At 42.6% G+C, this 26,428-nt stretch overlaps 1 protein-coding gene across 7 annotated transcripts; it reads right to left on the reverse strand.

The window, feature by feature from the left end:
• Positions 1 to 1,193: 1,193 nt before the first annotated feature.
• Positions 1,194 to 25,763, reverse strand: LOC119464915 (PE-PGRS family protein PE_PGRS26-like). Of its 7 annotated transcripts, XM_037725786.2 has the most exons (12): positions 25,652 to 25,763; positions 22,941 to 23,006; positions 22,010 to 22,081; positions 20,360 to 20,440; positions 18,114 to 18,200; positions 14,894 to 14,965; positions 14,481 to 14,552; positions 11,747 to 11,818; positions 5,309 to 5,395; positions 4,837 to 4,908; positions 3,614 to 3,704; positions 1,199 to 1,487 (listed from the first exon to the last, which is right to left on the reverse strand). In XM_037725786.2, exons 1-12 carry the CDS (start codon positions 25,713 to 25,715, stop codon positions 1,478 to 1,480), a joined length of 846 nt encoding a protein of 281 aa, XP_037581714.1. In that variant the 5' UTR covers positions 25,716 to 25,763; the 3' UTR covers positions 1,199 to 1,477. The 7 variants fall into 7 exon arrangements, with proteins under 7 accessions (XP_049511887.1, XP_049511884.1, XP_049511883.1 ...); XM_049655927.1 differs by lacking the exon at positions 22,010 to 22,081 and having other exon boundaries at positions 1,196 to 1,487; XM_049655926.1 differs by lacking the exon at positions 14,481 to 14,552 and having other exon boundaries at positions 1,196 to 1,487.
• Between the last annotated feature and the right edge of the window lie 665 nt (positions 25,764 to 26,428).

Consider the following 26,428-nt stretch of genomic DNA (forward strand, 5'->3'; position numbering starts at 1 on the left):
TGTAAGTACACCATAACGCGCTCCTCATTAACATAGTATTGTGCCTTGCTTCGCGTCTTACAGCTTTTCTTATTTTTTTTCTAATTCGGCCGCTCTTTGTCAGAAAAAATAACATTCATTGATCTCTGTGACTTGACAAACTCCTGTCATAAAATACTGCATTGACAATCTACCAACTCGCTTCTCGCTTTTCTAGCTTACTTGAGTATGATTCTGAGCCTGTTGCTTGGGCGTGATCCGTTTGTTTCAGCACTGCTATGATCATGGTAATGGGGTCCCACCTTTTATCAGTGCAGGAAGCTACAATAGCACTGGTACAATTCACATGGTCGCCTGGCCTCAGTGAAAAGAGAGAGAGAGACGGGGTTTACGAGAAATGTGGTGAGGCCTCTGTGAAAACATTTTATGCGCTTTGCACAATGTTTGTGAGCAGTGGTATTTCGCGTCCTCTTCCTGTTTCTATCAATCTTCCCCTACGTTATGGTATATGCTAAAAAGCCAGCCATGCGTTTGGTTAAGCTTGCTAGGGGCGTCTATATGTGGGCTAGCTTGCCTGCATCTATATATATCTGTGTCTGTAGGTGCTCTTGTGTACGGTATATTGTAGTCAAGACTGTAAGAGCTAATTATTTGTATCTCAACACCGTTTTACTACCGAGCCTGTAATACATCTAGGCGATGTAAAATAGTTTATTCAGCTTTCTCTGTGTCCTCCAACATTTCCGAAAATAAATTACCTATTATCTATTAATACCTATTCAATTTAATTAGTTTTTACTTCATTACTTCAAGTGAAAGACATCAAGTGGATAACAGAGCTTACCTGCATTGTTTCCATTATATTTTTGTACGCGAGTTAAAGCTGTAATATTTACACCTATATATGTGTATTGGTTCTAGAGCTCCTCCATGACTCCTTATTTCCGCTCTCATCGTCGAAATCTGTGTCGTCTACCGCATTTGTGACATCTACATTTTTGATGTCTGTAAAGACAACACCAACGTTCCATTACACATTTAGTGTGTGGAAAATCGGCAATATATTATCAGTATTTCCACAGCTGTTAAACTTTGTGAACGTATGCTTTCATAATAAATATATGGGTGAGGGCACCTGCAACCACCAGACTATGTACCAGTCGTTAAAGGGAGTTCCTCTCGCATGCCATTAGTTCTAACGCCCTGAAGAATGAGACGAATCATTCTCACCCCCAAGAGGTAGAGAGTGCAGGAGGCAGCAGTAAAATAAAAAAGTGATAATACGGCTTTTCAGCTTTAAACATAATGTGCATTCTACAAGCAGTAAATCTAACTAGAACGTAACTGCTGTCACGTAGTGTACACTAAATATATCATATTTTATTGTGCCGCCGACTCGATGGTCGCAGAAGTTTGGACAGGCTGTAGGTAGCGTCTTCGTGATTCCACGATGAGCTGAAGCTGTTTCAGTGGGGCGAGCTGTGGCCAGCTTCAGAGTTTATTGAAGCCTGAAGAGGAAATGAAGTTTATTGAGTTATCAATGGTTCAGTGCTATATTTGGTGACAATTCCTGACTGAGGCGACTCAGTTTACATTTGTTGTCTTCCCCTGTTAGCAATAGAGCTGAAGAGTTTGTCGTCGGTGTTACATCAACTACATTGTCGAAAGAATGTTGCACAAAATAACAAAAGTACGTTGTGTCGAAATAATTTGTTTTCTAACGGTGAAATACAGCGTGCCTGTGAGAACGCTTTCCTCTTACTTACTATCAAGAAAGTACAGTAGTAGCTTAACAACAGACTGTCAAATTTTTCCCCGGAACGGCGCGTAGGCCGTTTCTGCGAGCTTTCAGGCAGTTGCCATTATGCAGCATTTTACATTAATTCAGAGCTGCGCCATTGAGTCACAAGTCGTCCTGGTACCATACGACCCGCGCATCTTCAGAGCTAAAACTTCTTTTTGACCAGCTGGAATAGCTAAAGCCAACGGCACCCTGATAGAATGCGTTTAAATGTATTTTGCAAGCAGGTAGAACTCGCCATAGCTACATACGAAGAAACCGCACAGGCTGACTCGACCTTGAAGCCACCTGTCGATTGAAGGCGTCGAGTTGGCATGACTTCGTCTCGCTAATCTAAGCGTTAGATGGAAGGGTATTTCCCAGCCATCTTGACCACAGTAAACTTGTGATTATAAGCGTTGGTGTGACGTAGTGTTATAAGCTCGTGACGGGATCATTTATTTATTCTTACAATTCAATTGAGATTTCTTCGCCTGACCACTTGGTCTCTCCACTTTAATATTCAGCTAGTGTTTATATAACGAGGGGCATTTGAAGCTATGCCATCTATAAATATATGTTCATACAACAGTTAACGCTTTCCTCGGGGGAGCACAGAAATATTCAAAATTTTGCACGGAGAGTGTGGAGATGCGGAGAATACGAAGACTACGGAGATGCAACTACTTTGCACTCTCCGTAGAAGCATTAACTATGCGGGAAGTTCAGGAGCTACATCGACCTGGCATGCGTATGGTACTGTTCATAGTTATATATACCATCGCAGATTGCAGGTTACCGGCAGCTCTAAAACCGAGACCTCTTTTTCAGCTTCCCATTACTTGAGGACTAATAATGAAACATGTGTCCTGTTTTTCGATATGCAGAAGGGTGTGAACCTTATTTTTATTGTTCTCTTTACGCATCGGGAGAAAGAAGCGCAGCAGTCAAAGAAACAGTGGGCTAAGGTTTACGCTATACAAGGTGTCCCAACAATCATACATCAAGATTTAAATATAAAGAAATGCCACGTAGCTGGACAAAAGCAAGGTAATATTTTTTGCCGTCGCATGGAGATACTCAGATTATTTTGGCATTCTGCGTAATTACAAAATTAGTCTTAATTAATTATTTAGCATGTGAAATATTATATTTAGATGAAAAGTGTGATTGAGAAAATTGTAGAGCAACATGAAAACCTCTCGATGCAGCTTTGTGTTGCTCAGTACGTGCTGCATTCAGGTATTTTTCCGAGCGTGAAAGAAGCCCGCGAATGCACGCAAAATGCCTCGAGCGGCCAATCGTACATGCAGGTTGTACTTTCCCGCTTCAACTGGATTCACATGACGGAACAATTTTCTGGTCCACTCTGCGGTGAGGCCTGTCCTCAGTCAAAACGGAAAGGCCTCACCGCCTGTCCCGTTTCCATTGCGTATTCAATGGATGAGTAAGCTAGTAAGCGATGCGATCTAGTAATCAAAGGACATGTCGAACAGTGGGGCAGGTAGTAGTACTGGAAACACATATTTATAAAACGTGCTCAAGCATGAAGCAACGTTTTCAGAAAAAAATATAAAAAGCTGCAGCAGCAGCACTAAAACAACCCTGTTAATGTCGGAGATCTACGATATCTCTCAAGGGGGTTTCTTCAAATAGGGGGCCCAATGTTAGGATACACTTTCGACAAAGGGTTTAAAAAAAGACACGCAGAGAGTAAACAAGAACACAAATGGCATAGAAAAAATTTGGGGAATTTGGGAACGCTAAGTTGCTTAGGAAAGCCATTTCTAAATCTCACTACTGAGAAGCTAAACGAATGCACCATAGTTTATGACAGCACAAATTGTCACCAACCACCATTCGCACTTCCTCCCGCGCCGGCCACTAGGAGAGCCGAAAGCACCAGCCACCGCCTTCTTCATGAATCTGCCGAGTAATCCATCACCTAGCGGTCCGGAATGTATAAGAAAACACAAACATGCTCAGTCATTTTTGGTAATGAGAGTTTGACGTCATGCTATACAAAGAGCTTTACTTCAATTTTGAGTTTGGCGCTAATAGAATCGCACTAATCATGCGCCATGTGAGACTTCGTCAATTTCGTTAAGGACCACAAATTTACAATATGAGCTGGAGGCATGCTGGTCATAATGTCAGGTTGCAATACATGCTGAAATACCAGTGATACGTAGGGAGAAATACGTCTGTGTTTTCTCAAGGAATATCTAGACTACATGAAACTATTGCCTATATTTTTTAGCCGTTCAACATAGGCTAATATTCACATTGGTATGCGATGTCTGTGTGGTTTGCCTGTGTCACCGAATTTTTAAAGATTGCCTGTGGCAGATAGCCTAATTTTAACACTTGATCTAAATTACTCCCTGAGGTGGCCATTCCTTCAACAATAAATTATATGCTTAAATAAAGAAACACAACAGTTACGTAAACTAATCTAGTTAAATATTTTATGGCACAGTTTAATATACGAAATGTAGCTAGTCAATTCGCGAGGCGTATCCACTTGGAAAGAATTCTCTGCGCTGCAGCAGTTTCAAATTACAAATTTCAAAGTTTCCAATGAAATGAATTGGTGTTCCAGTTACTTTAGTGCTTTAATGGATAAATAAGCGTTTTCTTTAAAAATGTAACTGGAACGCCAATGCATTTCGACACTTCGAAAATTAATGCCTCGAGACTGGTGCAGTCCTGAGAATTCGTTCCAAGTGGATACGCCTTGCGGATTCACCGAGAAGAATTCGTAGATGAAAATATGTGCCGTAAAAATAATTAAAAGTTATTTAGCGTACTTATATTCATTACTCAATTCATCACTTTGAGTTCTCGTAGAAGTAATGGCCGCCTTATCGAGTAACTTATGTCAACGTTCAGAATGGTGCTATCTGCCATAGGCAATTTTTAAAATTTTGATGCAGCTAACAAAACATCCTAGTTTCTTGAACAGCCCAACGAATTTCCTTCAGTCATAAAACCTATCTGACGTTACTGTCTAAGTTAAAGCATGTCACCTTCTGTAACAAAACGAAGTTTGTTCACCTGCATCAAAGCATTCTCACCTCCATAATTTAAACCAGAGGTACCAAGTCCTGAGCCCACAGTCTGCTTGAGCTGGTTGAAGAATCCATTTCCTGGATGACGGTGTTCGTAACAGCATCAAAAGAAAGAATATCCTCCTCTTCATCATTGACAATAGTACTGTGCCTTAGATATTCGCTATGAAATTCACATCAAGTACAGAAATATCTAAGAAAATAATCAATAGGTGCATAGAGTGAGAATTTCACCACTTACAGCAGATCACACACCTTGACAGCTTAGTATCTTGTATTGTTAGGAGATCTGTTTGCATTCGAAATATTTTTATCGTGAAATTCTTATGATAACATAAACCATATAGAGAAAAATTACAATTTTATATAGAATACATAATTCTATGGTTGTCTGAATGAAGCTCCGACATGAAGTTTACTGACGTTGCACCTAGCGCGACATTTGCGATAAACTTGATTGTGGAAGGTAATCACCAACCTCCACTAGTTCCAGCAGCAGAGCCGGAGCTGGGCAAGGTTGGGCTTGTATTTGGACCTCTCAAGACTGTATCAAGGAGCCCTCCACCTAGTAGTCCAAAGAGAAAAAAAAACATGCAAAAAGCTCCGTGGTTCACACGTGTTTCGTGTTTTGTAGATATCTCAGCTGCAGGTTCAAAAGACGCTGGAAAAGCTCACGTTTCTCCGATGCATTAAATTACACCGCACAAGGCACTAAGACTGAAGTTTCCGCGTTTATTAAAGGCAGCACCAGCTCACATACACCACAAAAAAAAAGATTTCATTGCGTAAACATTCTTTGGGTATTTCACATACTCTCCGGGTGGACAACTGTCCATGCATCTATGTCGCTAACTGTATTCCCGCCAACCTGGATCAATGAACCGTCTATGATCGAATCGGTAACGCATCGCTGCTGCTGTGCTGAGGGTACAAGGTTCGAAACCATCCGTCGGACCAACTTGGCTGACTGAGTATGTGGCAATGTGTTCATATGTACCGCTCAATAACTAACCTCTTTCACGCCGACATTGGTCACTGTATAGATGCGGGACTGGGTATGCACCCCTCTTCAATGAAACTCTTCGACACCAACATGAAGCATTATGTATGCGCTACTCGGCCTTTGCTGGTCTTCGAAGAACCTCTTTGATGCCAAATTGGGTCACCGGGCATGCGCCAGCAGTGTCGAGTTGACAAGGTGCAGCAAAATGAATGAGTTCAAAAACTTTTTATTTGCTCGAGGCAGACTAACATATCTCAGATTTTTGCTCTTGGATCAGGACTCCACCGACATAGGGCATCGAGCGCCGATATATGTAAACACTGCATCAGTGCTGTATTAGCGTAAAAGTATTTTTTTTTAATTCAGGCTTAGGAAAAGGATAGCGCGTTCTCCTCTTTTTAAGACTTATTAGCCGCGGCGCGTATGAAAGTGCGCTGTAGACATATACGCGATGTCCGACATTTTTGTAATTTTCCGAAATTTTCTAATCAAAATAGTTTCCTCAAATTTCCAGGTGCTTAGTACAGGCATTTTTCATTATTCATGACAAGCTTTATCTAAAGATATTCACAAGTGTTGTGATTGAAAGCATTTATATCTATACAGCCAAGTATTTTATTCAAGGAACAATTATAATCTAACAAATGCAATTAGTACGCTCAAACTTCTCTCAAACATTGTTCGCAAAGTGGGCTTTTGACTTAACTAACACTAAGATTCACATTGCAATTCACCTTAAAACTAATTTTTCTGCATTGACATCTCCTTATAAAGGGAATTCCGTGAAGCAATTTTTTTAAATTAAAAGGTCTGCTTAACACAACCTAACTGTTTTATTTCCCTAGATGCTTAAGGCAAACCTAAATAAATGGGCGAAATCTGACATTGAAAATGTTGTTAGTAGCGCAGATAATGTTCCTTTTGTCATCAAAAACAATGTTTTCCAGATATCGCATTTAAGGTACAGTTGTCAACCATGAAGCACAAAATCATCAGGAACACTATTTTTCACTTGTTCTACCAGTTATTCCTTTTCAAAACCCTTTCTGATAATTACTCTAACTTTTCTCTCCGGATTGCTTAGCCACTTTACTAAGTTGTTGATACAGGGTAGCATGCCAATTTCCGAAGAATCAGCGCTTTTTCTTGAGGTTTGATGAGAAATGAGGCATTCCTGTCTTGTGAGTGTCGCATGTGAACAAGACAACTCTGTTTGTCTGAAAAAGTTTAAAAGTTGTGATAGATGACGAAAACAAAAAAGAAATAAGGTTTTGCCCCTCTCTCTGTCTTGTCAATAACTCGCTGACAGCACAAGGCGCTGCATGGAGCTGTTAGGACAGAGGGTAATGTGCGGAATACTCTCCCCCTTGAATACCTTGAATAGGTATTCAAGGTCAATGACCTGCGTAGACGAACACTGCGAATTTGCAAATAGAGAGGTTACAGGACCTTCGCTGAAGGGATCATGTGGATATGTATATGAAACAAGAACAAAAAATCCTGCGCTTGTGTAGTTCAAACCCTGCGGAAATCCTGCGCTTAATCTAGCTTCAATCCTGCTGAAATTCACCGCTAATGCAGCTCCACTAACGTGAAACATGGGGAAGAGCGAAGCAGTGATGAGTAGGTGTTTCCCTTATGTTACCTCACCATTGGTTTGAACTACACAAGAGCAGGATTTGAGCAGGATTAGAGCTACATTATGGGCTGGATTCAAATTCTGTGCTTGTGTAGTTCAAATCCAGCGCTAATGCAGCTCCACTAACGTGAAACCTGGGGAAGTGCGAAGCAGTGATGTGCCGGTGTTTCCCTTATGTTATTGTTGTGCTATTCTTGCTCAAGTGAGGAGAAATCGAGCGCTTGTGGGGTGGTGGCGCCCCGCTTGCGCTGCTGCGCTGGTACCAGACTGGCGTTTCGGAAGCGATTTTCACGAGTTTCTGCTAGTTATTGTGCTTAACGCTTGATTATTCGTGTCTTTTAAATTATTCTGAATCGTGGTATTATATTTCGAACTGGTTTTGATCAATTCTGTACTTGTTTTGACACTGTTTTAAGATCTTGTTTTTGCGCGTGACTACGACGACATGACATCACATTAGACGCTGACAGCCCGGGCCCCTAAAGTGCTTCGCACTTAGAAGTTCGGCAGTATGTTACACTCCTATAACACGTGAAGGCGAAAGCCTGCTGCACACATGATAAAGATCTGTCTCGCATCATCACGTTGCTTCTTCTTTTGCAGTTTGGCTTCTTCGGCTTGTTTTCGATGCTAAGCTGCGGCTTCGCGCGCTCGTATAGGGGGGTCACACATGCGCCGATGACGTTTCTCTTTGAATTTAGGTTGCATCATTTTAGCAGGGAATTGAAACGTATGCTGTTCTGTGTGTTTTATGGGTGATTTTAATGAAAGTGTGCACTGTTCGAGGCTTCACTTTGCTGAGTGCATGTAGCCTCCGCCTCACGGGGGCATGAGCCATTGCATTTTTTGCTTGCTTACGACCGTATGAGCCATTCCTTACGGAGGAATGAGCCATTGAGAAGGTCACGTGGTTTTTTATTGTACCATTTGACTAGACGCCGCGTTTCTGTACGTTGTATGGGTGATTCCGATGGATGTATGCCCTGTTCGCTTCAATTTGCTGAGTGCTTATAGCTTCTACATTACGAGAGGTTGAGCCATTGCATTTTTGCTTGCTTAGGGAGGGGGGGGAGGCTATGACCCATTGCTGGTGACAATTTTTGTGGCACTGGCCTGGACGATGCATTTTTTTCAAGGCCATTGGGGGTATGAGCCAGTTTAGGCGTTAGTCTTAAAAATCGCTGTTGCAGAAATAAGTGCAATGCCGCCAATGGTCAGCAATACCTTTATTGGTAAATGTTCGAAACTTTTAACAACCGAAATCAATTATAAAGCCATACATGTCCAATTGAAAGAGCACTAAAACCTCTTCACATGTATGTAGCTCTTTTGAAGATCGAGTTGCGTCAAAGATATTCTGAGTTGCGAAAACGCGGGAAACGATATTTTAAGGTAACGGCCAACCATCCAACTTTAAAGGCCCACTGCAACGAAATTTTGGACCGCGTAAAAGGCCTAGTTGAAAATACCAGCGATATAGAGGAAGCTCCGTGAAAATTTTGTAGTTTCGAACAGAAGCGTCACAAAAATGCTAGCGAAATAACCGTTATTGATACTAAAACTGCAAGAAAATCTGAAGACACCTCAGCACTTCTTATGAGTTCTGAATATGAAAGTAACATTTTCCAATTGAACGCCTCTGAGCGGTCCTTCGAGTTTTGCCCTGCGAGTATTATACCATAGTGGTTACGTGGTGTCGGAGTCAGCAAGCAGCAGCAGCCTGCAATACCAACGCCTCATGCCATTGACGTCCTATGTGACTAGAGACCGCGAAAGCAGCAGCAGCAGCAGCGAAGCCCAGTGGGAGTGAGAGAGAGAGCGATACGGACCGGGCGCAGGCTATCGACAGCGAGGGTGACGTGGCTTCGCGGCGTTTCCCTCTCCCCTCACGAAACACATGGCGCGCTATGGTGACAGCAGGTGTTCCCTGCCGCCCACTTCTGCACCGTCGAGGCACGCTCGTGACGTGGCGACGTAGCCATTTCGAATTTAGGAGCCGTTTCAATGCTACAGACGACGGACGCGACTTTTTCGTTGAAATGGGCCATTTCACGCTTTCGTATCAAAACACCGTCATAAGTAATAGACAGCGAGAGGCGACGCATGACCTAGTGCGAGGCTCGCTGGCATGGACTTTGGGAATTTCGGAGCCCAAGCTGCTGCGTAGCGTAGATGCCGCCGCCGCCAAGGGGTAGCGGGATGACCTTCGTGCTACCGATACGGTCACAACCACGTGCTGTGGTTTTGTGTATCTTGTGTTCTGTGTTCTGTTTATCTGTGGTTCTCCAGGTGTGGCAACGCGAGACAGCCTGAGCGCCTGGCGCCAGTGGGTTGCCCGCGGCGTGCTGAAACTCGATAAAAAAAATCTCGGACGCGGCGTGCTGGGAATTACAGGCCAGAAGGCACCTGCCGCTCCACTCGAGCAAGGGAACTTTGCATGCACTCTTAAGAGACTCGCGACAGCGCGCGTTCTCAGGGCTCACTCACAGACGCCTTGGCGCCGACACCGCGTTGTACTTTTGTATTAACAATGTTCCAAAATGTTTCAATATCTATAAACGTAACTGCTAAATTTCAGAACAATTTGAACATCCCAAAAAGGAAAGAAAAATCACTTTTTCACATGATATAAATCTCATCACTGAGACTCGATTGTACCAGGCCGTCGCAAAACACGAAAAAGTGCCGCGTGACAAGCCGCGCGGCACTTCTGACGTGCGTTTGCGTGTTTCTCGCAGGCTTGGAAAAAAACTTTCATGAAGCACGTATCGAGCAATGGGAAGATGGATCGGGAATTTTTATGATAGTCTATAACTTTCTGATTGATTATTTTCCTCTGTTTAAAATACTTGAGAAGTGTATGATTATAATTAATTATTTCATTGCTCGAAATAAAAGAAATATCTGACGTGCTCCAAGCGATGGCGAACAACATTACCTTAGTTATTTTGGGCTATGCGGCCACTCGCATATTTTTAAATTTTTGCACAATTTACCTAGGCCACCCTGCATATCAAAGAAGTGGAGCTGGGCATTCCTGTTCTATAAAAAGACCGAGTTGAACCCTCGCTTTATTTCTATATTATCGACACTTTCTTTTGTGCAGAAAATCGTTGAACAGGCAATCACTTTACTGGAAATAATTTCACAGCAAAGAACCAGTACAGGTGATCCTCCCGAGAGCAAAAAAAAAAAAAATTACAGGCTCACCATTGAGGTCTTTGCGCGCATTGAATTGAGGGGACACTGCTTGAAGCCACTCTCTTTTTGTTTCAAACAAATAATCTATCATGCTAACAAATTGCGGTTGAACCCATCTCGCGATGAGTGTAGGGGTTATTGTTATTATCACTGAAGCAATGAACCACCACACCTTATTCTGAATGAGGAACCGCGTATACAGCCTGGCACCTCTCTGGCGCTTCCCAGTAAGTCTATTCCCATTGCACACGATCTGCCATCTAGCGGCAAGGCTGTGAGCACCACGCGTGGGGCGCGTTCACTTCCGTCGAGCCACCGAGAAAATTAGACGATCACTTTTCTCGTTGTAGAACGGCATATGTCGAGTGGTAAATACTAAGCTAGCCAAGTTGGCGTCAAACAGTTTCATTGAAAAGGCGGCACACACCTGCTGGCACGTACCCAGGGACCCAACTTGGTATCAAAGACGTTCATGGAAGAGCAGCACGGACCTAGTGGCACATGTCCAGTGTTCTAAACAAGGAGGTTTTAAACCTCCTTGGTTCTAAGTCGGCATGAAATAGGTGCATTGAAGAGCGGTACATATCCATGCAGTATCGCATATGCAGTGCCGCATCCGCAGCGACCCATTTCGGCGTCGAAGAGGTTCGTTGACGTGCTGCACATGGGTACAGAGTGCCGCATACTCAGGAATCCCAGTTGGCCCAACTGTAGGGCTCGAACCCTGCTCCCTCAGCAGCAGTAGCCCGATGTACTACCTATTCGACAATGAACTAGCCGTGACCCAGATTGGCGGGATAAATGGGTAGAAACGTGGATAGACAGACCGCCCCCGAAAAATGCGTTTAAGTACCCAAAGTATGCTAATCCCATCAATAATTTCACTTCGTTATGTTTTAGTTACGCTGACTGCTGGGTATATCGATACCTCGTGCGGAGAATGAACTTAGTGTGAAGAAACTTGAACATATAAAAATTTCTCCCCAGCATGTCAATAATATTTTGAACATTCCAAATTAATTTTGCGCTTGAAATGCATGAAGGTCATTAATCAATTTTAATATTATTCTCACCTGAAGGGACAGGACTGGGTTGTCCGTAGTTCCCACCAGCTGCTCGCAAAACGTTGCTAATAAGTCCACCACCTGGTCATTAGCGTGCGTGCGTGCAAGCAGATATTAAGTCATTAACAAAATACTATAAGACTCGTTTTGTTTAGTGAAAACATTGTGTTGGGCTCATTTATATTCGTCCGGTGGCAATATAATACAAGAGATGCCAATCCCATCAATAACTTCACTACGTTATAATTTTGTTAGGCTAGCTCCTTGGTTTACCGATGGCTCAAGCGGAGAAGGATATTAGTGTTGAGAAACTTGAACATATATAATTTTCTCCCCGGCACGTCAATAATATTTTGAACATTCAAATAAAATTTGCACGTTATGTGCAGGAAGGGCATTAATAAATTTTAATATTACTCTCATAGGGTTCGTAATATCGATAAAACGATTAATCGAATAATTAATAAAAGTATTTCGCGAACCCATTAATCTTCATCGATGTACACCTTTCATTTAATCGACTTAATCACTTACACGTCTTCAATTATTCGTTTTTGAGAGTTTGACAGGAGTTGCGCGAAAATTTTGAAATCGTACGAGAATGGCAGAGCACGAGCAGTGACTGTGCGGCTGTGGTAGAGCGACTGTCGACTGTTTTTCCGAGTCCCGGGGGATGCCGAGCCGAATGATTGTCGACTGTTTTTCCTAGTCCCGGGTGATGCCGAGCCGAATCACACAGGTTAGGTGTGGAGTCTTGTGGATAGGCCTAAAGTGATTACGCATTTCATTCTGAAAAATACTTGGCGCTCTCACTTTTGGGACACCTGTCAGCGCTAGGCGTGCATGAGCGTCAGCTTTTTCGTTTCTTTCAATTCCTACGTGGGGCAGGATCCATTGAAAGTTTACGTTAAATTTCTTGCTCATTGGAGCTTTGCATCAGTGCTATAGAGATTGCCTTGTGAACTGATTTGAGTCCGTCACCACCACGATATCTTTTGCAGAATGGGCCCGTAGTTTTCGCAAGGCCACGGTATAATTGCGGCGCTTTGAACTGTTGTACACGAAACTACACGATCCAGGCGTCCAAACCATGATACAGCAAGGGAGGGTATGCAGGATGCCGCTGCGCAGCTAATTGTTTGTGCACACACCGACCCATCCGTCCGGCAGTGCTTTGATACGCTGTGCTCAAGTGGTCCACGTACAAGGAACTTAGCTTCGGCAGTTTAATGGTGTGCGTTTCGCTGGTAGCCGTGGTGCATTGAAGCTGCAGTTAAAGTACGAAAAACACCATGGCGGGTCGAGACTACTCCGTTTAGACTATTCCAATCCTTAAAATCGGAAGATGTTCAGCGCCCCATGGAAATGGGAGCGAATTTTTGTTCTTAGCCGCCGGAGAAGCACCGTGCCTGCAGGGGACTCGCCCAGCCTTAACACCTGCGTGAACAAAGCCTGAGATACCAAAATGTGGAGTGGGAGAGACTGCTTCATTAATAACCTTTGTGTTTGAAGCTGCCAGAGGAACTCCCATCTCCAAGCGAAGTCTCTTTCTAACAGTGCCTCCAAGCGCTCGAATTGACTCGGTGATGGTCATATGAGCGGCAGCTGATATAGAATGCGGCTTGTTATCAGTGCAGCGTTCAGTGTAAGCATGGGCGTTAGATTGTTTCCCAACGTACACCTGCCAAGCGACGAAGTGCGTTGACTCATTCCACTGATGCAGCCACAACACTTTCAACCACGCGTCCCCACCGTAGCTTGCTGTCCATGGTGACGCACAGGAAACGAACACTAGTTGTACGAGGAATTTGATGGCCTCTGATATCCAGCATCAGACGTGTTGACTTCCGCCTCACTCCGGTAATTTTCTTTTCCCTTGTGCATGTTGCAGTTAATTGCATATTTTACTTGGACTTCAGCTTTCACTTCTGCCATTTTTCTTATTTCTTGTTTAACTATATTGTACAGGGATTCACTAGTGCCATTAATCTTGTTTAATGCTGCCCTAGGTGCCATTTTACAACATATAATGTTTATATTTTCAAAAACCACTAGTGCCAACTCTAATTAGTCTTTAACAAATTAAAAATAAAGCATTATGCACTTGCATTTTTCACTTTGTTCAACCTCCCAAAACATTAAATAGCGTCCTAGAAGAATAGATAAATGTGTTTTAACCTTTTTAAGGTTCCCGGAAAGAATTTCGATTAATCGATTAATTGATGAAAAACCCTGCATCGAAAGCGATTAATCAAATAAAAGCTACAATGATGATTGATTATTCGTTAATCGAATAAAAAAATTAATTAATCGACCATCCCCATACTCTCATCTGAAGGGGCAGGACTGTATTGTTCGTAGTTCCCACCAGCTGCTCGCAAGATGTTGTTAATTAATCCACCAGCTGGTGATTACCATGCGTGCGTGCAATCAGATAATAAGTCATGAACAAAACAATATAAGACTCGTTTTGTTTAGTGAAAACTGTGTTGGGCTCATTTATATTCTTTCTGTGGCAATAAAATACAAGAGGCGCTGATCCCATCAATAACTTAACTTCTTTATATTTGTGTTACGCCAACTGATTGGTTTATCAATACCTCAAGCGGACAGAAGACATTAGTGTTGAGAAACTGGAACATATATAAATTTCTCCCAAGCACATCAATATTAATTTCAACATTTCAAATAAATGTTGCGCTTGAAATGCATGAAGGGCATTAATAAATTTTAATATTCTCACCTGAAGGGGCAGCACTGGATTGTCCGTAATTCCCACCAACTGCTCGCAAAACGTTGCTAATAAGTCCACCACCTGGTCATTAGTGTCGTGCGTGCAAACAGATATTAAGTCATTAAAAAATACTGTAAGACTCGATTTGTTTAGTGAAAACTTTGTGCGGGGTTCATTTAAATTTGTCCGGTGGCTATATAATACAAGAGGCGCTAATCCCATTAATAACTTGACTTCTTTATATTTTTGTTACGCTAAGTGCTTGGTTTACCGATACCTCTAGCGGACAAAGATATTATTGTTGAGGAACTTGAAGATATATACATTTCTCCCCAGCATGTTAATAATATTTTGAACATGTCAAATAAATTTTGCACGTGAAGTGCAAGAAGGGCATTAATAAATTTTAATATTGTTCTCACCTGAAGGGGCCGGACTGGATTGTCCGTAGTTCCCACCAGCTGCTTGCAAAACGTTGTTAAGGAATCCACCATCTGGTCATTACCATGCGTGCGTGCAAACAGATAAGTCATTAACAAAATACGTTTACTGAGAACTTTGTGTTGCGCTTATTTATATTGTTCCTGTGACAATATAATAAAAAAGACCACGATATGTGATCGAGTACTTTGAAACAGATTAACCTTTGAAAGAAATGCTGTTGAAACGATTAAGTAAGCCAAGTAAGCCTATAGTAAGCCTAATAACTGCTGTGCGTGAATTCTTTTTTTTTTCGCCCCATGGCTCTTTTGCATCCATGAAAAACTGTTCTACCATCTACACTCCTCTCTCATTGCGTGAAGAAAGAAGAAGTCAATGAGTGTTTTGGAGATAGGTTTTATTGCTAATGTTACAGCAGCGTGCACGCTCTCCGAAGCTTCTAATTCAAGTTGGAACCGTTTAAATTAAACTGACAGTGAACCTAGGAAATCTAAGAGAAATTTATAGTTTAAATAATAATAATAATACTGTAACGGCATAAAAACAGGTAGAAACTACATTTTGCCTCAGGTAGTATTTGAACATCTATATTTCACCCATTTGACTATTACCCAATCGGCTACCGCCGGCTGCACTCCTTCCATCAACTGTCACCGGAATGATACCTTACTGGCCGAGCACTGCGCGCATAACGTGGAAGCTGTTGTTTTATCTCGGAGCTGTGGGAGGTTTTCCTTCGGTGCCCTTTGATTTCTCTTCTTCCTGTTTTTTTTTCTGAATCTAAATTAAGGGATGTGGCTAAAGCTACGTCCGACATCTCCCTCCAACATTCTTCAGAAGTACGTCCGCCATTAGTCGTTGGGTTTTCCATGTTTCACGCTACGATACGTCGGGCAAACGCACACTGAACAGCTAAATACAATTTTCCCTCGCGTCATCGTTTATTTTATGTATTGCGCTGATACCCACCTAAGTAGGTGCCGCCAGCACCAATCGGCGTGCTCGTCATTCCTATAACAACAGCCGTATCTGCTTTCATAGCGTTGATGAGTTCATGAGTGCTCTCACAGCAAGAAAAAAAAACCATTCCCTTCGGTGCCCCTCGACGGGATACCATGAGAACGTGTGCTTATCGCAAATAGAGCGATGCTGCAATTAGCCTTCGCTACCGATGCACTAAGTCATTGGGGTAAATCTGTTCGTTCTGGAGCAGTTCACAATCATGAAGATGACGAAGTCGAAACTGCATTCCAGAAATGAACAGAATCGTTAAGTAACCAAAGCAGAGAAGTGCAACTCTTCTCCGTACAATTATCTTCGCTCACCGTTCTTCAAGTCGTGTTGAGTTTTCTTTCGTGAACAAGCGCGAGCGACCTTTGTCGTTCTGCATGCTTTGTCGCTCAAAACAGCTCTTACGCTGTTGCATGTAGGCTCCCTACACTTTTTTGAGACTTTATCGGAAGACTGCTTTGATGACACCGCCAGGTAGATCCCTAATAAAGATGTTATAACTGGTAGCGCAAGGTACGGCATTGTACAAGACGTGGTTCTGCATGCGCTTAAATGCATTTCCGGCCTTGTCAGTAGAATATAAACACTTCTAATTTGATGCTGCTTCGTCTATTGAATGCTCTATAGATGGAGTTCTGCGCAAACGTGATCCGGTATACACGTACTTCAGTGGCACTCAATAACAAAGAGGCTGAGGGCTCGCTTTTTTAACGAAACATGCATTATCTGTTCGCGTTGAACACATTATAGATCAAAGGATAGATTAAAGTGCACAATATTTGTATTTTTAGGAGCCCCGAAATCAACAAAACTCATGCGGCAGAAACGTAAGCAGTATGCCGTGAGTGGTTCACATTGTGTGTACAAAAACTACCGCAATTCAGCCGTTTTGTTATCGTTGAAGAAAATATCAAATTGCTACGTCGGCTGCCTGTGTTGGACATTAAATCATGAAAATTTGCGTTGTGTTTCTTTTTTCTTTTTTGCTGTTGCTGTAGCAGTTTGCCTGACGAACGGTGTCAGGCAAACCTTTTTGCCACACACATCTGGCTGGGACGTGAGCACGGAAGCTGACCATGATGTTTTTTCAGTTGTCATATTCACCATTGCCTGAAAACTGTGGGAGCTTTTGCAGCAATATACTTGCTCATTTCGGCGTTCGAAACGCGGATTCTTATGCGTTTTGCGTATATTCTTCTCTGACATCTTGTCCTATAACGTATTTAACGCCTAGAGCCGCTTCTAAACGCATCTTTCCTTAGAATAGCGTGCCCTCCGCCATGCTATCACTGATTGCCGTCAGCATGCACTATGGCACGTACTCTATCCAGTTACACGTGCAAGTTCCTAGCTCGAACATTTAATGACGGGAATGTATGTGTCTATAATAAGCACAACTTTATGCATTTTCAACCATTTTGTACTGAAGATAGCGCGAACTTTTGCAGAATGTGGTTGCGGAAAAGCGTTGTCCTTATAGATCCGCGATTCAGCCGTATTACTAAGGCGACAAACTGGATGGTTCGCGCCTACGTCCGAAGTAGCTATAGACACTCCGAAATTAAAAATACAAAGTAGTTACTTTCTTTTAGGTTTCCACAGCTTCATTTAAGTGCAACTAAGAAAAAGTTAAGCCCCGATCGGCTCGTCTTACTCTTCTCTCTTCCATCAAATTCCTGGCCTTGTAGAGAGCGGTACGCTTTTCCTGTCCTACATTTTTTCTTCGACATGTAACGCACGCTGGTCTTACAGACTTGCGCCTTTAAAATCAGAGAACGTTAAAATATTCCGATTTTCATATCTCTCGTGCTTCAGGTAGTACTCCTCCTGGTACAAAGTCAATGTCTGCTCCATTCCTGGGAAACCGGTGGGGCAAATATGTGAAACTAATGGAGTGGATACAGGAAGGCGCCAGCACGATCGGCGATAGCTGTCCATCGCACTTACTCCTAGACTAATCTGTTCAACGCAGAGAGCTTTTTCTGAGCCCGGCTGTGCAAAAATAGTTGCCCGCCACAGGCCCGCGAAGTACATATTATTGACGGTTTTGATCTGAGACAAATGCATAGAAATTACTTCATATGAATATCGCGGATAATTTCTAGTCACCTTTATACAACCAGCCAATTGCGTCCATGCGTCAATTTTTTTTTTTGCTGCCAATCATACAAATGGAAAGTCATTACTAACTTCCAGGAACTCCTCCAGCAGAGCCAGAACTGTAGCCTCGCATGCCTGCGGTCACACCCTGCATCACCGCATTCATCAGTCCACCACCTAGAGATCAGTCGCCAGGAAGCATGCAAAAGAAAAATGTTTATTCTATTTCAGCCTGAATTGACACTTTTGTCATGCTTTTCTGAAAGTTATTACTCTCATCAATTTGAACTTTCGAATCAATTCGCGAATCTTTAAGCGTAGCAGTTGTGCATATTCTAATGCACCAAAATTCACATTTCGAGGCGTCTGAATAGCAACCATCATTATCGAAATCAAGAGGTTTATGACAGCTAGTCTGGTCAGCGTAAGTATTCCCAATTAAGAAGCTGACGCTGACCTTGTAAAAGAAGACAAAGACGCCTCGGGTGTCCATAGGAGACTTGTTCGCAAGGAAATGACTTAAGGTAATGGCCTCCCTAATTGCACAATGCGCCGTTGCAATCACGGTAGCCACGCGAGAGATTCCGCGCCAGAGACGGTGCAGGCATCGTGCGTAAACGAAAAAAATAACAAACATCGTTCGGGTCGATACCCAAACGTTGGCAACAGCATACTATGCGTGGATTTAGTCAATATTTGCAACGGTGAAAAACAAGAACTTTAGAAAGCATACGAGAAGACGCTGTTGCAATTTTAAGACAATGTTACAAAAAGCTATGCTTATGCGGCGCACTGTGGGAATGAATGTCATGCCATTAATTTTGCCGCCAGCGAGCTTTCCAGTACAATTAGCGGTTCTACAAAGCGTAACAATGGGGACCAATGGTTTTTGTCTGCGTCAAGCAGTTGTGTGTGTCCGACACAATAAAATATTTTCATTGAAGTGACTCGAAACAACGTGTACGACGAATCTACCTACCTGTCGCAAAGTGTTTGGACTGAGCCAAAAATGCTTCTCTTTAAAGGTGTGTTAAAGCACTCACCGAACATTCCACACTCACGTGGCTGCGCTATTGACTAGATTAGTGCAAACATGATGGCTACAGGCAGAAATAAAAGCTATTGCGTTTATCGATAAGCGAAGCTTTATAGGCTCACAAGTTTTGGCGGTGGTGGGGGGGGGGGGGGGGGGGGGGGGTAGTGGCGGTGTCAAGCTGAAAAGTGGGCCGATCCTGGCGATAGTGCAGAAAGGTTCCAAGCTCATTGGCACATACCAGGACGAAATAGAGAGAAACAGAGGAAGAAAGAGAGAAAGCAGAAGAGAGAGAGAGAAACAAACAGACAAAGAAAGACTGTGAGAAAGAGGAAGAGAGAAGGAGAAAATCACCACGAAGGTCAAAGAAAGAGAGAAAGAGAAAGAAAGAGAGAGAGCGAGAGAAAGAAATAGAAAGAGAAAGAGAGGTAGATACAGAAAGAAAGATTGAGACAGAGAAAGAGAGAGAGAAAAATAAAGAGAGAGAAAGAGAGAAAATCACCACGAAGGTCAGACAAACAAAGAAAGAGACAGAAAGGAAGAAAGATATACAAAGAGAGAGAGAAAGGAAGAGAGAGAGAACGAAAGCTAGATAGAGAGAGAAAGAGAAAGAAAGAGAGAGCGCAAGGGAGAAAATCACCACGAAGGCCAGAGAAACAAAAAAAGAGAGAAAGAGAGAAAGAAATAAAGGGAGAGAGAAAGGAAGAAAATCACCACGAAGGTCAGATACACATACGACAAGCGTCGCTTACCCCCATTTTCTCGACAGGGGAGGGGCTGGTGTTTATTATTAGTATCATTTCGGCATCTATCTTGCCTAAATGGAACTAGTAAATTATTCATATATGAATGCACGGTCCCAGCACTACTTCTTTAAGCTTGCTTAATGCCTGGCCCAGATTTTGTGCTTCATTATGAACAAGGTTTGCGTGCGGAAGTCGAAACGTCCGTTTGCCTTCTCATAGATGATCAACGCGGAATCTTACCCTTCATGACAATTCTTAACATCAGAAGTTGTACGCATATTATCATTTCAACCGCAAACTTAACCAAGCCGCACACACTATGAAAAAACTGGAATGCTGTTTCTCACTGTAGTATGAACTCCTGCTTCTGAAATTTGTCGAAATAAAAGGCTCCCGGTCTTTTGAATGTCGCAGTTAAAAACGCTCTAATAATCACCTTGCTACTTTATATATGCTTGGTTCACCGACATGTGCTGGTGTAGGCGCACCAGGTAGCTGAACAATAAATCTCGCTAGCGATACGCAGAGAGGTCGTTATCAACATTCAGTGAATTTACCTCCCGCACCAGGGCTTGATGCGCCGAAGTTTCCAGCCCCATTTTGTGTCCCGGGGCTGAGGGGATCGCCCCCTATTTGTCCTAGAAAACATACAAGATACAATTTAAGGAATGTACGCGCAAATCAACGCCATTTGCTCGCTTATAAAAATATTTTTTTGCAATCTGCGCTTACATTTTTTAAGTCATATAGTTTCGTCGTACTACCATCATGTCAGTTATAGAGCGTGAATGTAGATATCTACCATTTCACGGAATAAAGTATAGCTGTAAAAAAAGCAGGTATTATGATGATATTACGATGTGAAGGTGTTCGCATAAAGCCTCTGTTCCATATAAATGTGACAGTACCTTTTCTACTGTGCATAGGTGCTTGCCTATGCCTGTTAATTAAAACGATGAAGAGATAACAAAGAAAGGCAAGGAGTTAACGTTACGAATGTCCGGTTGGCTAACCTGAACGAGGAATAGTACGCGAGGCATTCTAGAAAAAAAAGGTTGCAGTTTCACCCGAAAGGCGAAGCATCGATTGCTTTAGCAAATTATTAGACAGCTATACGAAGTAAGGATATTCGTTTTACCGGCCGTATAAACTTGTAAACATTCAGTTACTGACTAAGTGAACATGCGCAATGTCACGCACGCACAGGCAAACATATATAACACATGTGGTTCGATGACCGCGGGCACGCGCTGTCAACACGCTGGCGTGAGGAAGAGCGGCGGCAGCAGCGACCGAATTGGACGTTCGTGCTGCCTCTCGCTTCAGCGCGAACTAAGCGGTGAGGAGGCAGCGCACACTAAGGCATCAGCCCTCGGCGCGCCCGGACTCCGTCACATTCAAGATAGAGCCCGCGGGGCCATGCTCAGCCGCGCCATACGGAGCGGTCGTCGGAAGAGAACTCAGTTTCCCCTCGGTGCCTTGCGCGCGGTGTTAGACCGCGCGCAGCCTCTCCGTCCCCCTCCCTTGCGCGCGCCAGATCAAGCCGCCATTCTCGTCTCACCCTCGCCCGCTTTCACTCGCACCCACGGTATATGGCGCGCGGCCACCATGTTATCGCGCTCGGACTTTATACTGAACATCACGGTGACGCCGATGCCGATGGCGATGATGACGGTGCAAATTCGTCCTGAATTTTCCTATAATTACTGTCGCAATAAATAAGAAGGTAAAAGGAGATAAGTAGTTTACTTGCACAGTAGAAGATTCAGAGTGTTTATAAGGGTTTTTATAGGTCCGCTGATTTTAGAAAAGTCATAGAGCATGTGTAGCCTTTTGAGATTATGGTGGTTGCCGAAAACATTAATGTGATACAGTATAAAGAAGTCCTTTATGAGTAACTTTATCATACATAATAGTGATATGAAAAAATACAGTGGCCCTTGAAACTTAAAGCGCTGTGAAACGAATCAGCGTTGTCCGATCAGCTCACCGTTTACATCCTGAATGTTCTATAGAGACGCACTATTCCCAAGCACTGTCCATGTTTAACGTCTCATCACTTCCTTAATACAAGTAGTAAACTCATTTCTGTTCAAGGACGTTTATCATATTCAATAAACTCTGCGCCGACAATCCTATACTCTAGGCCAGAAACCCGGAAGCGTGCCATGAATAGAAAGGGTCATTGTCACCCTTCAACATTTTACCTCCAGTACCGGAATTTGACGTGCCGGAGTTTCCAGTGAATTTTCGCATGAAGTTCCCAACGAGTTGTGTGCCTGTGTGTTGGCGTCCCGGAAATAATAAAATATTCTTGGTTAGTTCAACGTCATTTGAACATCTGCATCACAAAATCACCAGTTGTGCTTTCTGCGATATATAAATAGGCTGAGGTCATCGGCTTAAAGTAAATTAGATTATATCGACGAAATATTGACGTAAATTATTAAAATAGTAATATGTGCAACAGGATCGCCCCATCCTGTTGCTTGCGTTAAAGAAGGGGACATCAAAATAATATTGTCTACTGATTTATAAACGTAGGCAAGACGTATACAAAGTTTATCTCCTGTTAGCAGAAAACGTTACATTCTCCTAGAATTCTTTGAGTAGTAATACTCATAGATCAAGAGCACGACGTCAAAGAACCCTGCAGATAATATTTGTAGCTTCAAGGCTACAAAATACGCCTCGTAGATCTCTGTACGTTGTTGTAAAAATTGTTTTCCACAATTCGAAGTATTCCATCGTGTTTTCCAACAGTTCCAAAGCTTCCAAATTTCGCTATTTTGTAGCTGTTGACAATTTAATCGTGAACTCAATTTGATAAAATAGTTTGGGCTCTGTCTTTTTATATTTAATTAATTTTATTGTATACCACTTTAAAATTGTGTTTTGTTATAATTTTCACAATGGCATTTTCTTGCTTAGGTGCACATTTCTAAATTTTCATGTTTTGTAAGCAATTCTTCCAGTCCACAACATATTTCACCGAGATCAGGCCGAAAGATAATCAGTTATGTCCTAATGGCTTAATATTAGCTTGGTATCATCAAATTTGGAAGCAGGCTAGGTCACCAACTTGAAAATATTGACTAATCGTGCTTAATTGGTAAGTGTAAATAACAAGATCATTACCTGCGTTTCGTAGCACTGCAGTACCGATTGCTTTTGTTATCTCGTCCTGGCTTGGGATATTGAACGCTGCAAGAAGTCATGTGTGGTAAAATAATAAATGCAAAAGCTGGGCGTTGCACGAAAAGGGGGGGGGGGGGGAGGCGCCTGGAAAGGGCGCTTGTCAGGTGAAGCGTTGTGTTCCAAAGCTCATGTGCAGTAAAAAAAAAACGTACGCATTTACTTCACTGTACCTGTCTCAATGCACAATTTTCATAACTGTAAATCTAGCTTTCCTGTGAGGCCGCTTGCCAGAATAACGGCGGCGTAGTCACCACCGCAACACGAGCGTACGAGTAGAGTGTATTAGATGGGGGAGTGGGTTCAGAGGACGTCTTGGCAAGCGCCGAGGGTGAAGCAAGAAACGTTGAAATAGTAGCGACGCTACCGTCGCCTTATTCGGAATCTCCGGCCAATAAACCTTGGCTCCGGCTGTTTCGACAACGCTCATTGGCTGAGGCGAGCTCACGGGCTGCGTACCTGTCGTCTGCTAGACGCACCGTTGTTGTTGTGTCGTTTTCATTTTTTCCACCGCTCTCTTTCCGTTTTATTTACAATAGATCGCTGGGGAATAATATCAGTGTTGCCACCACCTAGTATCCACCTGTCAAAGCTTCATGTAGCTGCGGTAGGGTCTCCGACGTGCTAAGCGTCCGGCCGGCACGCAGGGCAGATCATTCAGGAGAAGGTGACGGTGGCCTCACCGACTTTTCAATAAAAAAAGCCTCAGCGAGGAGCCTGCGTTGAACCCACTCCCCCAATCTAGTACACTCTAGTGCGAGCGTACATTGCTTGCTTATGACGTGGAAAGGATACGCAAGGCAGCGATGGTGACACCAAGTGCAAGAGACAAGTCCCCAAGCATGCGCAACTAGCACGTTGTCTTCGTTTGAACCATCACCGGTGCTGCTAGTATTTGGATAAGTGTGCGATGCGGAAAAGCGCACTTGCAATGTAGTGAAAGAGTACCTACCTCTGTCTTAGTGCACTTTACTAATAACAGTTCATGAACCTGAAACTCATAAATAAATGCGCACTATCTTGCAACACACACCTTATCGGTGAAATATTTGTCATGCGGATTTTGTTAATTTGACACGTTCTGTGAAAACTGAATTTTAATTTGCACTTTATTTAAGTCATAATGGCCTGCGTCAAAAAAGTGCTGCGTCTCCCATCAAAGAAGGCAGTCGAGCGCTCTGTATTTTATAGCAGTAATTTTGCCTGAAAACGTAAGAAAGCTACTTTTATTAAGCTGTTTGGCTCCGAGCTAGAATTGATATTAACAACCTTTAGACTATGGGTGTAATCTTAACCACATATATGTCTTGGAGTGGACATGTACAATTTTACTCTAAAAAATCTTGTGGACTTAACATGACTGCTTTAAAACACACAATTGAAACGTGAAAACTATTTTATTTCTCCTTTTTAACGGGGTCTTTGGCACATAAGCTATTGTATATTGCATATTAGATTGGGGTACTACAATGGGTATCATTGACAAGTAAACTAGAAAAAACAGTTATTTCGCCCTTCATCGTGTAATTTTCTGGCTACAGAAATTACTAACGAACTAGTTCCGTTACGGACGAAATACATTTTTAATTATTGTTTCTGCAAATCAAGAATAAATATTTCAAATGCAACAGAAATCTCCTGATAAAAATTCAGCACGTTAAAATCTTCATGGTGGTTGCAGCGCGCATAAACCAGATTATTCGAAAATACACTCTTACCAACGACGCCCCCCGGCACGTTTGGCTAAAACGGAGTTAATTAGGGTACAAATATTCCAATGGATAAGAATTGTGCTTCTTCAGATTTTTACCAATTGTGTACAAACACAATTTGCAAAACATTTTTATCAAACAGAGCTTCTTCTTCTCTTTGCATTACCTAAAAAATTTTGGATGTACTGCGTGGGGCTGTTGTAGTAGCACAATAATTTAAATTGAAAATACGAAAGAGTTCTCGGGAACATGAAAACTCGAAGTAATCTCCGCTGGCAGAACAACAGATTCCTAAACCAGGAGCGAGCATTTCTACAAAACGACCCTCGTAAGAAAAGGTTCCTTTCTTGAAACTATTACACTTGGTGAAAGCTTCCCTTGTTCGACAAGTGTTTATATTTTAATTTAAAACTCACGAGGTACTAAATCATCCGCTGCGCAAATGGCACGAAATGAAAATAATATGACACAATGTACGGCAAGCACAATATAAGCGAAATCTTCAGAGCCAGACAACGTACCACAATAATGAATTGGTATTAAAAATGATTGCTTGTTTTTCCTTATACAATACTGCACGCTACCTCTCTGCAGCCGGTCACATGTCTTGCAGAAAACTCAAGTGCGGTGCGTTCACATTTTTGTAACACAAATAAAATAAACTGAAATTAGGTAACCTTAAAAACCAACGCTTGGCAGCACGCTAAGATTTGTCTGTTGAACAGCGCTGTCGCATTTACGCTGTTGCTTTTCTGAAATTGGTTTCGTGCCACGCAAGCATTTTCGAAGCGGGTGTAATGAACATCAAGAGCAGCGCAGCCTATTGTGAGCACATTGTGAACTAGACTTCACTACACATTTTTTCTGTACAAGTTCAAGCTATGTTCTTTACCAGGAACGACAAAACGAGAGATGATCATGACGCGCATGTGCGACACTTACCGCTGTTAGCCTTCATGAGTGCTAGCAATATTACGAATGTTTTTAATGCAACCGTACTGTACATCCTGCCTGATTCGTTCCTATGAGCAGTCAAACTCGACACCCAGCTGGTTCGGCTATCAGACGAAAAGCTGTTTTTCGGAAACAAGCCTATCATCCTTTTGCACAATGCTTGGAAGACATGTTCGCGCATCTTTCATGAAGCTGTGCTGCGTTCTCATCATTGTTTTATCTATGGTACACAACTGGAGAACAAGACAATGTCTGCGCGTCATGCATAGATACGCGTACATGGGGGCGGCCAGTTGCTCCATGACTGCATGTAAAAACAAACAGTGCTAAGATAAATACCAGTAAAGAAAATTAGAACGATGGTCTTCTGATATAAAAAAAATTCATTACCCTGTCACTCTTTTTTTTACATTACGCGGAAGTGCTCTTTGTTAAGGTAGCCTGTTGCCTAAGAAACCTGAAATAAAAGCTCCATTACCTAACCGAACATAGAAGGCTTAGCAACGCCTTTGACGTGATTTATAATAAACCTCAATTAACTGGCACATGACACTCGAATACAATGCCGGCCACGGCGGCCGCATTACGATGGGCGCGAAATGCGAAAACACCCGTGTACTTAGATTTAGGTGCACGTTAAAGAACCCCAGGTGGTCCAAATTTCCGGAGTCCCCCACTACGTACGGCGTGCCTCATAATCAGAACTGGTTTTGGCACGTAAAACACCATAATTTTTTTTTTACACTCGAATACAGTCTTCTACGA

Source organism: Dermacentor silvarum, chromosome 9 (assembly GCF_013339745.2).
Source record: "Dermacentor silvarum isolate Dsil-2018 chromosome 9, BIME_Dsil_1.4, whole genome shotgun sequence".
In the NCBI taxonomy this organism is placed as follows: Eukaryota; Metazoa; Arthropoda; class Arachnida; order Ixodida; family Ixodidae; genus Dermacentor; species Dermacentor silvarum.